Source organism: Aegilops tauschii, chromosome 2 (genome assembly GCF_002575655.3).
Source record: "Aegilops tauschii subsp. strangulata cultivar AL8/78 chromosome 2, Aet v6.0, whole genome shotgun sequence".
Classification (NCBI taxonomy): Eukaryota; Viridiplantae; Streptophyta; class Magnoliopsida; order Poales; family Poaceae; genus Aegilops; species Aegilops tauschii.
The window spans coordinates 637,685,980-637,704,181 of NC_053036.3; the positions used below are offsets into that span (position 1 = coordinate 637,685,980).

At 53.1% G+C, this 18,202-nt stretch overlaps 1 protein-coding gene across 1 annotated transcript; it reads right to left on the minus strand.

The window, feature by feature from the left end:
- Window positions 1–12,136: 12,136 nt before the first annotated feature.
- LOC109765851 (choline transporter protein 1) lies at window positions 12,137–17,000 on the minus strand. The gene is made up of 10 exons (XM_020324622.4): window positions 16,586–17,000; window positions 15,135–15,493; window positions 14,862–15,007; window positions 14,383–14,566; window positions 14,229–14,302; window positions 14,041–14,154; window positions 13,544–13,900; window positions 13,164–13,424; window positions 12,709–12,936; window positions 12,137–12,601 (listed from the first exon to the last, which is right to left on the minus strand). The coding sequence occupies exons 1-10, from the start codon at window positions 16,810–16,812 to the stop codon at window positions 12,410–12,412; spliced, it is 2,142 nt and encodes a 713-aa protein (XP_020180211.1). The 5' UTR covers window positions 16,813–17,000; the 3' UTR covers window positions 12,137–12,409.
- Between the last annotated feature and the right edge of the window lie 1,202 nt (window positions 17,001–18,202).

Here is an 18,202-nt window from a genome sequence, read left to right on the forward strand (position 1 = left end):
AACTCGTTTGATTGCACCATGGCATCAATCTTCTCCCTCAAGCTCGATGCTTCTTGCTCTCTCCTCATCTTCTCCTTAGTCTTCTTGTCGCCATCAAGCTTGTGCAAATTTCTTGGGCCATCATCATCCTCATCTTCATCCATGTTTGTAAGTGAGCCTCTCTTTGGTGGGGATTCTTTGTCGATCAACTTCCACTTCTCGCACTTTTGAAGCAACTTCCAACAATGCTCTAGTTTGAAGAATTTGCCTTCCGAAGCTTCCATGTCTTTGTATCTATGTTGGGCAATCTTGTCCTACACAATGTGAACAAAGTGAAATGATGTAATCATTTCCCATGATGCAAATATGATGATGCACAACTTGAACAACGGCAAAACAAACTCACATAGTCGGATTCCACGGTTCCACTTGGAGGTGCATTGCGTACTTGCTCCAAGCAAGCTGCCCAACGGCTGCACATAGGCTTGATCACCTCCCAACGCCCTTGAAGCGACCGAAATGTGCGTGGAGTCCTATTGGGGTACTTTGCCATCATTCGGAAGTATTGATCTTCAATCCTTTGCCAATACCTCTTGGCGGTTTGAGAAGTACCCGTGCATGCATCAAGAGACACCGCACTCCACGCATTGATCAGAACTTGATCCTCCAAGATCGTGTAGTTCTTCGATCTTTGGCTTTTCCCAGTTTTTCTTTGAGATTGCTCATACGCTTTCGCTTCGATCTCCTCCAATTCTTCCTCACAACCATGATCGTCCACGCCGCCCTCCGTTTCATTGTAGTCGAATGCGGCGAACGGGGCTTGATCAATGTCAACGGCATTGGTGTCCAACAAGTTCACGAACTCGGCAGTTGCATTGTTTGAACCACCGCTATAGTGAACGACAACAAGTCACGAGCTATCGCAAAATGGCGTAAAGCAAACACAAAATGCACTGACCGAAGACGCATACCTTCCGGCCATTTCGTCAAACACCTCACTTGCGGGGGGAGCAGCACCGTTGAGCGGCATCGCCGGGGCACCTCTCTCCGAGGGGGAGTGAGCGGATGAAGCAGACGGCTTCTTTGTAGCCGGAATCCTCTTCCTCTTGCCGCCGGCGGCCTTGGTGACCTTCTCCGCCGCCGGCCGAGATCGCGCAGCAGCGTTGGCGCCCGGAGCGCGGGCCTTCGCGGCGGGGGCTGCCGGATTCCCGCCCTGCATGACCACGTTGCCCTACCGCTTGCGGGCAGGCGCGGCGTTAACTTGGGCGACGACGGGGCCAACATGGCCGGCGACGAGATCCGCCCGAGGGGAAGGAGCGTGCGTGACCTTGACGGTGACGGGGGACAGCCGGGAGTCATCAATGGCGGCGAAGGACGGCCGGGGAAGATGCACCGGAGCGTGCGGTAGCGGGGCAATGGTGGCGGAGGCTGGGGGAAGCGGGAACGGGCGCGCGGAAATGTCCCTCCCGCCAAATCTCGCTGCGGATAGGGGCTGAGCTCGGGTCGTCCTCCTAGCCCGTGAATCTAGAGGTTGGGGATATGTTTTGCCGTGCCCCGCAAAAATATTTGCGGGCCGGGGTGGGATGCGGGGTCTGATCGGGATGGTTTTCCCGCCCCGACCCGCACTTTGGCGGTTATTTTGCGGGCCGGGGTGGGATGGGGGGTCTGCTAGAGTTGCTCTAAGAGATGTAGAACGTGGAGGCGGCGGGTGGAAGTAGGGGTGGCTAGAGATGACGGGGGCCGTAGCGCGCGTGCAACTCACGGAGGAGGAGCGCCGACGGGCCTCCAACAGACGCGCGGTTGCGCGGCGCGCTAAATTTTTTTTTTGCAGCGTCGAAATAGTGTTTTAGCGCGCTGGGCCGTGTTTTGCCCCACCTGCAGTAGCCCAGATTTTGCAGCGGGCGCACCAAATACGCAACATGCAATGCCGTTTTTCCCAGCACGCTGAACCTTGTTTACCGCGCGCGGAATTATAACACGGCTGCTGGAGCGCTATTTTCGATCACACGCGCGCTATATAACTGTTTTTTATCAGCGCACGGCTTATCTAGCGCATCTGTTGGAGATGCTCTTAGAATTAAGAGTTTGACAAGTTTGAAAGTAGTCTACCTAGCGACAATGGTCAACAATCGACGAGTACAAGTCAGGGATGCACGCTCGTTGTTTCTTTACAACATCTACAGCCGGACCTCTACTTTCCCCTCAAACGCCCGAAACATCCGCTTGGTCATTGTCCGGTCAAAAGAAAGTAAGCCAACCGAACCCCTTAATTCATCCCTGAACGTCTGAGTTACCGGCACCCCTCAGATCAAGACCAAATATACCCTTAGAAAAAAATCAAGACCAAATATGAGGGCAATATGAGAGGTCGCGGGCGTGCCCGGGCAAGGCTCCACGTCAGATGAAACGAGCGAGCGACCCCACCTGCAACGACTGGGCGGGAAGGCCGTGGCCGCAATGGTGCCATCAGGCTGACCGCCGGAGCTCGCCCGTGCCGTGCCGGTGCCGGAACCTGCGCACGCCGCGCCTCGCTGGAGCCGGAGATCGCGCCGCGGGCGGAGGCTGCTGTGCCTCGCTGGAGATCGCGCAGGACAGGTCTCTAGCAGCCGCGGCTGGCCACCGGGCGCGCCCGCGCGCATGCTGTGCCGCGTCGGCGTCGAGTGCTGCCGTCGCACGCGTCTTGGACAGTGTCGGTGCAGTCGCGGGGTGCGTGCGCCGAGCATGCAGCCGCAGCCGCATGCTAGCAGCGGGGCGTGCGGTCGGCGTGTGCGTGTTGCCGCTACCGCGGTCGTGTGCTGGACGCCGGGCGTCCCCCGCGTGCATGGTTGCCGTGGTGCGCGCAGGTGCAGGACAGCCGATGAGCTGCGTGCGAGCGGGCAGGCGAGCCGACCGCCATCGATGTCGCGTTCGAAAGTGTGGGGGGGCGGGCTGGCCGCCGCAGCCATCGTGTGCGTGCTCGCGCAGCCGCCGAGCCGCGCGCAGGCTGCGTGCTCGCGCAGTCCGGTGGGCACCGAGCCGCATGCGTTTCGCGCTGGGCAGCTCGGTGGGAGCCACCATCGCGTGCGGGCCGCGGCCGCGTGCTGGCCGCCGAGCCGCGTGCTGGTTGCCGAGCCGCATGCGTGCGTGCACGGGCTGGGCGGCCACATGCAGGCGTGTTAGCGCTGGCCGCCGAGCTGCATGCATGCGTGCTGGCGCTGGGCACGGTCGCGCATGCGCGCGCTGCCGCCGGGCGTGCTGACCAGTGACCACAGTCTCCTGCGCTTGCTGACTCGTCGGAGTGTGTGCACGTGAAGTGTTTGATGATATGCCGCTCGCAGAGAGAGAAAGTGGGGTTAAAAGTGGGGGTCGTAGTTATTTTGCAGCAAAAATTAGATGATTGCCCGGACGTTGACCGGGCGCATTCGTGGGCGTTTGAGGCTTCGAATTAGGTGATCCTTGTCGTAGATGCTCTTAGGCGAGCATCTCATTCCTCCTTCGTTTCTTCCGCGTTATAGAACATCCCGCCCGCCCTGACTACAGCCTTGTTGATGATGGCCGCCAGCACGTTCTGGGAGCGTGCAAACTCTTTCCTCCAGTTGTTTTTCCTACTCTCTGGTCGTGTGAGCCATGTCTTCAAGGACCACGTTGTCAAACTCTTGGCGAGCTCGCCGTCAAGGCGCTTCCTCGCGACCATCTTCATTGTGGTGACGGAACAGTTGAGGGCCCAGGCAGCGACCAGGTCGAGGTTGTTGAGGACCCAGGCCGGCGCCGCGTCCAACTTGGCAAACCCGTAGCGGCTGTGCAGCGGCTTCTCCTTCACGAGGTGCCCTGATTTGGATGTCGCGGTTGCATGCCGGTGATGCTGGCTCCTCTTTGACGAGGCGTTCGATCTGGACGTCGTCACGGTTGCGTGGGGGGGGGGGGGGGGGGGCGCCGGCTCCTCCTTCACACGCCGGAGAGGGGACGCCGGCTCCTGCTTTACGTGATAGCGCGTCGGGGATGGCGGCTCCTCCTTGACGGGATGTAGCGGCGAGGGCGGCACCTGGCCACGCTCCCGGCTCCGTCATGAGCTCCATCTGACGGATAAATTCCTCGTCCATCAGAGGTGCCTCGCGACGAGGCACGGCTGCTGCTGCGGAGGCGCCTGGTGCTCCTCGTCAGAGGAGGATATGGCGATCTCCTCCTTGCCGAAGGAGCTAGCCAACGTGGATGCCGAGGGGCCCGAAGAGCGAGGGTGGCGACGCCATGAGCCTAGTGAAGAATTGTCGTTGCCGCCTACTGGCGTGGAGAACCAAGACTTCGACATCGCAGGAGGAGGAGAGGCTCGGAGAGGAGGACGGGGGTGTGGATGTGCATCGCTAGAGCACGGTTTATATAGCCGCATCTAGGCCATGTGAATGGACGGTCAACCCGCTTCAATGCGGCGCAACGGCTGGAGTTGGTTCCTCTGGACGCGACGTCCACATTAAAGCGGCGACGTCCAATAGGTCGCATTCATCAGCGCCGCCCTTTCCGTCCAGTGACGTTGCTCAGGTAGCAATGCCGGATCTAGGCCGGCATGAATGTGGCGCGTGCGTTGAATGGAACGCACGGGAGAGGCGGGAGGGTTTTTTTGTGGGCCCCGGTTGTCAAACGCGGGGCATGGTGGCAGTTCGGATACCCGCAAAGCCTTCCCTCACCCATTTGCTTTTTGTTTGCTGGAAAATGATGTCCAGACCATGTTAAATGGCAAAACACGTCCGGGCCGTGCCGTCTGGGCAGTTGCAGGCGATTTGAGGGTCTGCGTTGGAGATACCCTAAGGCTCCAGTCACTTTACGGACATTTCTTGCAAACCAGACAGTTGGAGGCGGTTTGAGGGTCTGCGTTGGAGATGCCCTAAGGCTTCGGTCAATTTACGGACATTTCTTGCAACCAGACAGTTGCAGGCAGTTTGAGGGTCTGCATTGGAGATGCCCTAAGAGCAACTCTGCGTGCCAACTACTCCCGCATGCCCGCCAGTCGGTGGCAGCCTCCACCATTTCCCTTCACTTTCCCCAAACCCTCCCTCCCGCGCGCGCTCCCGCCGCTCGCCATGGATGACGACCTCGATGCCGCCGCCAGCCTCGCCTCGTCCGGCATCACGACCCCTCCCCCCCCATCCGGCAAAGGCAAGCCTCGCGCTTCCCGCAAGACCGCCACCGCACCCAAGCCGAAGAAGAAGCTGACGCCCGAGGAGCGGGCCAGGGAGTTTGCGAAGAGAAAGGGATGGAGGCACGCGACCACTACTAGGGAAAAGCCTAGCAGTAACGCGGGTCTAAGGGCTATCAGTAGCGCGGGGCACCGCGCTACTGATACGGCGCTACAGCTAACGTTTAGCAGTAGCGCGGTTTGACACGCGCTACTGCTATACCTACTTAGCAGTAGCGCTTTTCAAACCAGCGCTGCTGCTAAGTGCTTTAGCAGAGCGTTTTCCTGTCCAGCGCTAAAGAGGGCTACTACTATATTTTCTCATAGCTTTTTTTTTGCTGCGTATTTGCGATGTTTTTGTACAGGTTTTATACAGTATTCTAATCATATCATAAACATGCAATATGCTCATCATATCATACACATAATAGTCTCATCATATCATCCAACACAAATCATGTCGTCACATCATAATCACGATATAGCTATACAAGTTACATAACATGTCTCATCATACATAATGTAGTACTTCTTGAGGCATCGGTTCGTATCCCTCTCTCGCACTAACGTGAACCTAAACTAACTACTGGCTGTCGCTCGGAAACCGGTACACCTAGGTCTGACACTCCGGCCACTCGTCGTATACTCCTGGCTTAGCACTTCTTCGCCATCGATGATCTATGCACCTGCATCCACATGAGTCGATGATATGCAACATATATAGTTAAGCAACAGAAAGAGACAGACTTGGCAAAAATAGAAGTAACATATCATAAGAATAAATAACAAAGTTCATCGTACCCAAAATGCCCTAACTAAAGTGATCTTCGCTAGTTGAGGAAGACGGTTTAATTACATCACAAATAAAGTTTCGTCGTGCATAACTCAAAGTTTCGTCATAGAGAAAGTATGGACTAAATGGACACATTGTCATATATCGTCGATCACTCCAACATGTCGTGCCATCCACCCAAGTCAGGGAGATAGTCCCCGAGCACAGTGAAAGGCTTCAGGTCGAGACGCTGAGCCGATATGTCCTAGTTTGTAGCACAAGTCATGCCGAAATTCGCGAAAAATTTCGGCATGAGCTTTGCTAAAAAGTGGACAAATCGAGCACCTGAAATTTGCCGGAACGGAAATGAATCAACATTCAGGCAAAACATAGGCCACTCGGCTTCATTCCCTGGAAACAACAAAAGGCCACTTGGGCACAATCGAACCACTTCAATGTTGCATATAACAGGACCACTTAAGAACATGTACATGAGCAACTACAACAGTAGATAAACATGAGCAAACACTGTTGAGGAATATGCGTATAACATGACCACTTCAAATTTGCATCTCCTAATGTTTAACACTTCAAGAAAATCTACACAAATTTTAAATTATGAACCCTAGAACTCAATTCAAATTATGTCCTAAATTTCTGTCATAATAAAAATCAGTAAAAATTAAGAACCTAGTACACTTGCAGCACTGATAGAAATTTATATTTTTATACTGAATTTTTTTCTCTAAACTAAACCCTACTGCCCTAATTAACATCTAGTTAAACCCTACTGCCCTAACCCTACTGTCCTAGTACTTAAGAGCATCTCCACTAGGCCCCCCAACAGCCCCCAAGGAGGCCTTTTTCATCGCCGACGCGCATTTTTTCCCAGTCACGCCCCCAGAAGGTCAAAAAGCGCCGGATTTCGCCGAAATTACGTCCGGCGGTCCCAACCCAAACCCAGAAAGCTGGGTTGCAGGTGGGGCGCCGGTACTCTTTTTTGCATGCAAAACTCCCACAAGTCAGTGTCTCTCCTCACTCTCTCTCCTCTTTTCTTCACAGCCTCTCTCCTCTTTTCCTGTGGCACATCTCGCACAGACCGTACTCCTCGTCGGAGCAGACCGACTCGTCCTCCGTCGCCGGCGCCGGATCCACGGCCTGCGCGAGCGGCGCCGCTCTTTGGACCACCTTGACGACGTCGCCATTGACGCGCGGGTTGGTGCTTCTGTCGCGAACGGCGCCGGAGTCCGCGTGGCGCGTCTGCGCCACCGCCCGTCTTGGACTTCGCCCTGGCCACGGACGGCCCCGAGCGCGGAGGCCACGGGCGCACCGTCCCGAGCATCTCCAGTCATTTTCGCGTCCCGGGCGGCCCCGAGCGCGGAAGCCACCTCCGCTTCGCCCCCCGTCTTCTCCGCTCCCTGCCCCGAGCGCTGAGGCCACGGGCGGCCCCGGCACCGGGCGTACTGTTCCGCGCGTCCCGGGAGGCCCCGAGCGCGACCAGGACGGCCTGGACACGGCGAGCTGACGACTTTTGCCCACCACGGCGCCGCACTGGCTTCATGGCCTCCTGGAACACCTCGGCCACGAATAGCTCGATACTGGCCGAGATCGTGCCGCCGAGGTCGAGGACGAGCGTGTACGCGTTGGACCGGACGTTCGAGGCCGTGCTTGCCTCGTTCGCTCCCCCGGTGGTCGGCATGCTCGCCGAGCGCCTCTACGGCTACAAGCTGGTGTGCTCTGCTACGAGGGGCGCAGTGCACGCGACCTCCGTCGAGACGGACCGGCACAACGCGACCTCCCTGCGCCCGGTCGGGTCTAGCTCTGCAGCGCCGTCTCCCGCGTCACCCTGCTTCGAGCCGGCGCGAGCCGCCTCGGCCTCACCAGCGCCATTGCGCCGTCCTCGACCACGAACTGCTGCTGGTGGTGATGGGCCGCCCACGCCCGGCCGCCCGCCCACGCCCCATGGCGGATCCTCTGCTCCGCGGGCTGCTACAGCTGCTGCTCCTGCGTCGGCGGCGGTGGACGGTGGTGCGTCGGCGGCGGTGGATTTGCGGTGGCGACTGGCGAGCTGCTGCTCCTGCGTCGGCGGCGGTGGATTTGTGGTGCGTCGGCAGCGGTGGATTTGCGGTGGCGAGCTGCTGCTGTTGCTGCTACTCCAGCTAGCTCTGGGGCGCAACGAGTGGAAAAAAATCCACCCCCAAGCCAAAGTTCTCGCCGGCGGCCCCCCAAGCGGCAAAAAAATGCCTCCTTGGGAGGGCAAACGGCTGGAGATGCTCTAAGCATATACAAGTACTAACTAATTAGATGAAACCTAGCTAGCTACTTAAGCATCTACAACTACTTAAGCACCCATTGATGAACCCTAGGAATTATACAACTAGTTAAGCATACATTGGGTGCAGAACAACTATACAAGTACTTAAGCAACTATATATAACCCTATAATATATTTAGTTAACTAATTAAGCATATACAAGTTTGTCCTAAAAATAATATTTAGTTAAGTACATAAGCATATACAAATTTGTCCTAAAAATTCAGTTAACTACTAATTTCATTCATTTAGGTCATTCATTTAACTTCACCTAATTAACCTAGTAAAACCCAACTTTCCTAACTAAAAAATATCTAATTAACATCTACTAGTACCACTATATATACTACTAGCAGCACTGCAGCAACATTTTCTTCATTTTGTTCTTCTAAAAAAACAACTACGAAAACAAAAACCATAATTAAACCCTACTGCCCTAATTAAATTTTTGCTCTAAACCCTACTGCCCTAGTTAAACCCTACTGCCCTAACTAAATATTTGCTCTAAACTAAAAAATTTCTCTAACCTAGCCAACCTAGTTTACCTAGCTAGTTAACCTAATGAACCTAATTAACCTAGCCAGTTAACCTAGTTAGTTAACCAAGTTAGTTAACCAAATTAACCTACCTAGTTAACCTACTTAACCTAATTCACCTAAGTAAATTAACCTAGAGAGGAGGGGTGGGGGCTTACAGAGAGGGTGCTTGGGGGAGACGGTGGCGGGGAGGTACTCAGGGGAGACGGTGGCGGGGAGGGCGTCGAAAGTGGCTCCGGCCGGTGGCGGCTCCGGTGACGGCGACGGAGGCAGGGGCGACGAGGGAGCACGGGCGGCGAGGAGCGGACGAGGGTGGCTCCGGGGGCGCGCGGCTCAGGTGGCGGCTCCGGTGACGGCGACGGAGGCAGGGCGACGAGGGAGCAGGGGCGGCGAGGGAGAGGTTGGGGAGACGCGAGAAGAATGGGGGAATTGGGGGAAGGAGGGACGCCCACGCAAGGACAAGTCAAACTTAGTAGTAGCGCTTTTACCCAACAAGCACTATAGCTACTTAGCTATAGGGCTTTTTGGAAGAATGCGCTGCTGCTATAGATAAGTTAGCTATAGTACTTGTTAGTGAAAACGCGCTATAGGTAAAGTAGCTATAGCGCTTTCGTCAAAACGCGCTGCTGCTATTGCTTTCATTTTTTCTTTTTTTATTTTCCTTTTCTTTTTTCCTTTTCTTTTTTCTTTTCTTTTCCTTTTGTTAGTTGCAGCACTGTCGCCTTAAAACGCTCTGCTACTATTTTGTTAGCAGTACCGCGGTTTTTAGAAGGCCGCTACTACTATACCAAGCCTGGCAGCAACGGTTAGAACAGTCATAGTAGCAACGCGTTTTATGATGGAAGCGCTACTGCTATTTGGGTAGCAGTAGTGTGCTGCTTCGCCGCGCGCTAGTGTTACTTAGCAGTAGCTTTGTTTTAACAAGCGCTACTGATAAGTCTTTGTGTATAAGCTTTCTCCTAGTAGTGGACAGACGCAAGGGACGAAGCAGCAACCGCGGCCGCCATCGCTGCCGCCACGCAGCAGGAGGACACCAACGCCCACGTCGCGGCGGCAATAAGGGAGGCGCTGTTGTACCTAGGGTTAAACCCTGGCCAGCACGGGCTCATCAACGCCGCCGTGGCCGCGGCCAGCACCGGCTCTTCTGCATTTCCTCGGATGGTGCTGCCAGAGTCGCCCCGCGCGTCGGCTACTCGCCCGATTCCCGGCTTCCACATCTACCCGCAAGCCTCCCGACTCTCCAGGGAATGCTCGCCGGAGGTGAGCATGGTGGCGCCTTCCATGCTCGCGCCCGCACCCATCGACCTCAACGCCACACTGGTAGCCGGTGGCTCGTCAACCAGTGGGCCAAGGAAACACGCGCGTGAGATGCCAACCGACATGTTCCCCGGCGCCCGCAACCTGTTCGACAGAATGCCGGCGGCCGGCGACGATGATTTCATGCAGAACATCATCTTCGAGGGTGGTACGGTGGCCGCTGGCGGTGCCGCCGCGGCTGGCTACGATCCTGATGAGACACAAAGCCAGGAAGGCCGAGGGCCGTTCACGCCGTCGACCTTTGATCAAGCTGGCATGCAGGCCACCTTCATGCAAGATCAGGTCGGCCTGGACCTGGACGGCTTCCCGCTCGACCATGAGTTTCCGAAGTACTACGGGCTCAAGGAAGAGGATGAGTTGGACATCAACGGGGAGCCTTTGTTCGAGGACAAGGTCGCCAACCAAGCCTCCAGGGCGAAGCCGAAGCGCAAGAGCAGGCGGACGAAGGCATACACGGTGGCCGACGACAAGCTCCTTTATGAGTGTTGGAGGGACATTGGGCAAGACCCCAAGACCGGCGCCGAACAAAAGGCATCAACCTTTTGGACTCGTGTCCGTTGTGAGTTCCATGAACGCAAGAAGTTTCCGCCGTACCAAATCCAAAGCACGCGCGGGTGGGTGTCCATTTCGAAACGATGGAAGGTGATCCAACAAGAGTGCAACAAGTTTTGTGCCACTCTTGAGAGCATCAAGGCACGCCCCATGAGCGGCATCGGCATGCAAGACATGGTATGCATGCAAGCGCCCCTCTTTGTGTCATTCCGTTTATGCTTGCATGTCCATTTTCATATCCATTTGCCAATATGCTTGCATCCAATTCATTTGTAGGCACTCCAAGCTTTGGAGGAATTCAAGGTCCAACACGAAGGCAAGTCCTTCAACCTCTCTCATTGTTGGAGGGACATCAAAGACGAGGAGAAGTTCAAGGCGCAATATGCCACCCTCATGGCGCGTGGGGGGAAGAAAGTTGTGGAGGAGGTTGGCGAGAGCGAGAAGGCACGGCCGCGGGGGAAGACCAACTCCAAGGAGGACAAGTCGGCGGCGTCGATCGCCTTGATCGCAACCGTGGAGGGCATGATGACCAAGAAGGACTCATGGGAGAAGAAGCGCCGGCAAGACAAGGAAGAGCAAATGAACACCTTCATGGACATCCAAAGGAGGAGGCTTGAGATGAAGGCGGAGAAGCAAACGAGGATGCTTGAGATGTAGGCGGAGAAGCAGGCCAAGATGCTAGAGATCGAGGCCGCCAGTGCCAAGACCAAGGCGAAAGAAGTGGCTCTCGCTAGCATGATGACGGGGGTGGAGATCATGAAGGTGAATCTCAACACCGCGTCGCCAAGAAAGAGGCCATGGTTCGAGAAGATGCAGGCGACATACTCAAGTTCGACGACGAGTGATCTATGGCAGCAGCGCCATCCTTTTTTGTATGCCGGCAAGTGTGCTGGCATGACCACGGCCGCAATGGTGTGGTCGAACTCCCGCCCTTTTTTGTGTGCTAGCATGTGTGCCGGCCGCTGGTAAGTGCGCCAGCATGAACTGTGTGGTGTTTTTTTTGAAGCTGGCATTATATGCCGGCCGCTGGCATTGGTGCCAGCATGAACTTCGGGCGCCGGCATGGCCGCTAGCATGATCTATGGCTATGGGCCTTTTTCAAATTTGTGTGCGAACATGAAATGAGTCGCGACCGTTGGGCGCATTGCCGACCCAAATCTTAAACAGGGCGGACGCCGAGCGAGCGGCCGACCCAAACGAACAAAAACGTTGTCTATTTGGGTCGGCGCATTGGAGTTGCTCTAAGGCTCTGTTCATTTTACGGACATTTCTTGCAAACCAGAAAGTTGCAGGGAGTTTGAGAGTCTGCGTTGGAGATGCCCTAAGGCTCCGGTCATATTTTACGGACATTTCTTGCAAACCATTGGAGATGAGCTCACAAAGGTCCTAGAAAGTTGTCAGAAAAATCAATATTGAAAAGATTCTGGCTGATCTCATGCTCCATCATGTCATAATACTATATGGAATCAAGCACAGCGGCGGCAGTACCAACCCGCGACACATTGCATACCACCACCACATTCAAGCAACTAATTTCCAACCTTCGCCAGACATCGCATCAGCAAAGTACATCATCGTACTCGTACGCAACACTTGCCAATCAGGGGCGACACATCAGACACGTACATACCGGGAGCTGAAGCTGAACAACACGTACAGGAGGCAGCCAGCCAGCCAGCCAGCCAAGATCATCACTTGGACAGAGATCTCGATCCATCAGGCTTCTACAGTACTAAATTACCACCAGTCTACCTCTAGCTCTAAGAAGAATTGAAGAAACGAGGGAGAGAGATTCAGGGCCCTTGAGTGAGTCTCTGCAGCTCGCCCTGCTCGTCCAGCGTCTCCATGAGGAGCGGCGGCGCGTACTGCGCCGTCCCCTGGTGCTCCTCCGCGTCCTGGCAGAAGGACAGGATGATGGTGTCGATGGACATCTCCACCACCGCGAAGAACAGCTTCGCCACCGTGTAGCCCAGGCCCCACGTCACCTATATGCACCACCACCACCATCACAATTCACAAGTCTCAGTGATGGAAACAAAACATAATGCCGGGTTCGACATGTACGCTCGCAGGGGCAGAGAAATGCTCTCACCAGCACGGGGACCAGCGGCGACGATATCTTGTTGTGCGCCGACTTGTACTTGTGGGTGTCCAGCATGAGGAACGCGAAGAGCGCGCAGAACAGGCTCACGCACAGCTTCCCCAGGAACAGGATCACGTCCCCGATCACGTTCACCTTCCCGATGCGCAGTATGTTGTTCATTATGAGGCCGGTCGCGAGCACCGAAGCTTTGAAGAACCCTTTCCCCGTGATGGCAATCTGCGAAACAGCAAAGAGAAGCCTTGTCAGTTCAAAAGTTGCAACTCTCAAATGATAGACAGACAAAAGGAGTTCAGAACTATCAGGTCAAATGCGGGGAGTGAACAGCCCCAAATGGCGCACCATAAAAGCCCAGTCGGCAATCATTATGAACAAAGCAGACAACCAATGGCATTGTGCTTCAGGACAGGAACGATCAGTAAAACAAAAAAAATGTTCATGCTTACCATTATGTAGGCATTTCGATTTACGGACATGAGGGTCCAGTCTATGCAGCCTCGGCAGCACTGAGACGAGGACGATGACACTTTCCCAAAGCAGCTCTCCCCAGCAGAACCGACCAGCTTCAACTTGCGGCGAAGGCATTCTAGTATAAACCGCACCCACTCAACAGCAGACACAACAAGCGAGCCTATGGCAGCAGATCCAAGGTTGTAACGCATCAGCCGCTTGAGCGAAGAGACAACACTGAAAAACGGTATATCATGCTGCACCAGAATGGCTTCAATTGTCAGTAAATGGTGATAATGCAAAAGTATGGAGTAAATTAAAGAGCACCCATTTAGTAAAAATAGTTGAAGTTCTGACTCTTTTGTGCTGTACTTACAGATATTTCGCCACGCGCCCAGTAGTAAGAAGCAACTGATCCAGCAACCACAGTTGCAGAGCATGCCATGAAGAATTGAGTAGCCCAGTAGCATCCAAATAAGTGGAAAAGAATGGCAATGCCGATATGAGGGGTGTAGTGGATGCTGTACCCACAACAGTTGTCACAGTTCACTTTGCCCAACTTCAGATCATATGAACAACAATCTGTACTGCAGTCATTTCGGACAACTTGACCAGAGCTGAAGAGGTGGAGTGTAGCAGAAAACCAGAACATATAAAAGATAGCGAGGATAAAATACGGCACAACTGGGAAAACTATCAGTGCCTGAACTTCACCAATGACCTTCGCAGCAACCTGAAAATAAGTTTTCGATGTTAATGCACAGAAATTATTAGGTAGTAATAGTATATCACAATAGAGATAGCATTAATGCATTGTGTGTTTGTAACAGAACCATTGCGCAATCAAGCTTACATATCCAGTGAGCTCCTTACCTTCAGGACAGGTGTGGCTATCAGTATACGCCGGACAATAGCTATCGAGGACAGAAAAGCAATGATCATTATTACTGTCATCAGCACTGTGGCAACATGAAGATGGCTTATTTCCTGGTAAGAAGGTAATTGATCAGATAACAAGCAGCTTGACCTTGTAAAAAGTTGACTTAATTGAGTTCACTTACCCGCCCGCTTATGTGGACGTATGGATCACTTTCACCAATAACAACCGTTAAGGGGTCATTTCCGAGCCAGCCAGCTGAATATATAACGTAGCCAGTTAGGAATAATGTGACATGCATCAGGCATAACATGGCAAATGGCACTAGTGATATTTACCTTTGATGTAACAAAACATAGTAACAGATACTATAAGGGCATTGAAGAGCACTACTGTTATCCATGTCATTGCGGCAACAAAATAACGAATCATGAGCAACCAGATCACTGACAAGAAAAGAGGAAGGAGTGCACCACACACGATTAGGACAGGCCAAGACTTCCCAATGTCCGCAACATATCTCTGCAAATAGAAGAAATGCAATTAATATCTACATACTGGGTCTCAGATGCTACACATATCAGTTGCATCAGGAAATTATTTTTTAAATAAAACAAAATTAGTGATGATGTTGTGGAGATCCAGTCTAAATAGCCACTACCAAGTACTAACTCCTATCAGGACAATCACACTGCAGGCAAATTCTTGCACATTCAGGATAAACTGTGGGAGTTCTGAGGACAGTTTGTCACTTAATTTCAGTATTAAGCAGATAACAAAGAAGAGAGAGTGGTTCAGCCACTGGAAGTTTAAGAACCTTGAGGACTGCAGATCTGGAATCGATGGCCTTGTGGATTGTTTTATCTATAAGCATATTTTGCTCAATGTTTACACCACCCATCTGTTGCCAGTGCGTCAAAGAAACATTGGATGCCCGGGCGATATATTGGCAGCTCCAATAGACTGAAAGAACAAGAATATTATGAATTAGTCATCTCATTGTACTAGTTGACTAACTGGGGCTGTACTGTTACTCCATGCTTACACAAAGGTGTCATGAAATGGCTCAGAGTGAAGATCACGGGCTTACCATTTACGCTAGGGAATATGACAGGGTAGCAGGGGCCCTGAAGCTGGAGGGAGCTGTTCCTCATATCAGGTGTTAGCATTTCGAAGTAATTATAGTCCCTATTGATCCAATCATCAACCGAGAGCCTGATATCCCCTTCCGGGTAATCACAGACAAAGTTTAGTCCATCAGGTGCCGGAGTGGGGCACTCCATGAGGCAGATGGCCTTGGCGTCGGCCAGGTTAGCCTTGCTGCCCTTGACTCCACTTTGGTACACCTGGTTCGGGTCCAACCAGTACCTGACCTCGAGCTCGTGCACGTCCGGGTCGCCGTGCCTGTCGCCACAGACGTTCCCTTTGTAGTCCAGCTCGTATGTCAGCCTGCACGATCGAGAACAAGATGTCATTCTAATCCTTCCCATTTAATCTACATGCTGAGGTTGCTAATAGCAAGAACATTCCAGGTTGACAAAATGCTACTCCTATTTAACAGAGAAATGTGCTTCCGGCCAAGTCTTGTAAACAAATATAGATGGTACTCAAGAGCAACTAGAGGGATATCAGCATCAATGAACAATTGCAGAAAGAAAGCAGAAGGTAAAGTTGTACCACTTAAAAAATAACTCGTCGAAATGATGTGATGGCCAACAAATTAAACCCCATGTACATGCTTCAAATAATTGCAGAACGGTAGTAGCAGTAAAACGATAAGTCTGTACAAATTGCAATAATGATGCTCAAAAAGTTTTACAAGGCTGAACTCATGGCACCCCAAAAGTCAGTGGCACATTGCAGTGCGGTTAGCAAGAGCATATATGTATGTAGGCACGGGCAGAGAAAGTGTTATCTGCTTTCAGCCCACCGAGCACCCCGAGAGCAGAGCACAAAAAAGCCTTTGGAGAGGGTTTTAGGGAGGGGATACAATTCCTAGGGCCACCAAAGTCCGGAAAGCAAAGGCGGCTTCCATCTTTTATGGGTTTAGCCTAAAAAAAAATCGGGTGGCAGACCCTAGCAAGAACCAGATTCGGTTTCGCACTAGCAGCAGCACACGCACGGCCACAGTAGCCTCTCCCTCGGAGAGGCAGTTCCATTTCACACCCAGCAAGACTCGTTCATTCAATCAGTCAATACTAGGAGCAGCAGCTAGTCGTCACCGAAAGCAAGAGGAGCAAGCAAGCGTTTCGCAGTCAGCAAGACTCGTTCATCAATTCATTCAGTAATAATCAGTACACTAGTAGTAAATCCTAGAGCAGATAGCCAGCGAAAGCAACAGGAGCGAGCAAGCGAGCGTTTCTTCCCCCCGCCCCCTGATTTGTTACTGCTGATTATTAATTGCGCACCAGGAAATAAAATAAAAATAAAAATAGAACGCGGTGGGTCGAAGAGCAGTTGGAAATGCGCGGCGCAGATGGAGATCTGCACGCAACAGGAGCAATCTGAAGGGTGGGTGGGGCGAGGGACGGACGGACGGACCTGAGCGGGTTGCCCTGGTTGAATGCGAAGCTGGAGTTGACGATCATGGCGACCCAGAAGGCGGCGAAGAGGACGAGGAAGGCCAGGTCGCGGCACCTGCGGTCGTGCCGGATAATGCCCAGGCTGGCCGTGCCCCCGCCCCCGCCCGGGTGGTCGGCGTCGTCTCCCCCGGTGCCAGCGGCGGCCGAGGGGTAGCGGCCGATGATGGCGCCCAGCGGGCCGCCCATTCCTCCTCCGACGAGCGCGCGGTGGAGACGCGGCGGGTGGATGGATTTGGGGAGGGGGTGGCCGGTGATCTGCGGGCCGGGCTGGAGATTGGAGAGCAAGAAGCAGAGCAGGGAGCGAAGGGGAGTGGGAGTGATGGGTGCGGGAGTGTGGATTTGGCCTTTTCTGCTGCTGCCGCTGCGCTCGTGGGAAAAGCAAGCGCAGGAAAAAGAGGGGCGGCGAGGGGATGGGGACCGGGTTGTGTTGGGCTGGGTCGGGGTGTGTACGCCTGCACATGTAGGTGGGTTGGGTAACTGCCGTCAGTCAGTCGTCATTATTAACCGCGCGCTCAATGGGGTAGCGCTCCTCCATTATTAACCACGACCGCACCGGAGGGAAGGATTGGCGATGGGTCCGGCCGTTGTTTCTGGGAAACTGTCGCTCATCAAAAGGCGGGGCCGGCACGCCGACCACCGTCGCACGATGCGCCTGCCTCCGTCCGGGTCGGGAGACGGCGAGCCTCACCCATCCATCCATGTGCGTGGGCGGGACGCGTCCGCCAGGCGTGTCCACCGATCTGGATTCGTGTACAAAATGACGACGTGGGTCAAGTTTGGGCGGGATCTGGCTTCTTTCAACGTGCCCCAAGCCCCTCGGCTGTTCCGTGCATCATGTTGCAAAGATTCCAAGCATTCGTCGTGAACGTTGGCCTTCAGCGCAGGCTTCAAACTCCGGCACACGCCCAACATTTTATATGCACTAGTAATTGAGCACGTGCAAATGCACCTTGTCATTGTGGCAAAAAACATGTCCTTATAGGGTATATATACACCACCCAATGTTTACTTCCACAAAATATGTATAATATGAAATTTCTATCATGATAAAATATCACAAGAATTTTGGGCTCATTGTCAGCATCATCAATAGAAATTATGCGATATCTGTAACTTCTCATACCTAAATATTATACACGAGAAAGTATCCACAAACAATTCAAAAAGGACATGAAACAGCCAGTTCAGCCAAAGAAGGATTGTGCAAAGTAGAGTGAGAAGAGTACCCAAGTTTCTTCCTGATTAAATAATTCACATAAATTTTCATGATTAAATTGATGAACAATTCAGATCAAGAAAATAACAGCAAATGTTCTTCCCGATTACATAAATCAAAGATTCAGAAGAGAGTGAATGTAAATCGGTACTTCAGGTTGATACTGGCGAAGAGAGTAATTTCAGTATCTTGGTCATGCAGGTTTGATTGCGGCATGTTTTATAAAGAGAAAATTTGGTTTATCTGAGCGGACTACATTGCTGATACATACTCTGAACATCAGCCGGCACAGCAGTAACGCAATCATTCTGTCACAATGCTCATTCGGCCATTCCCCTCAGATCGACACAGCCCAAGCGC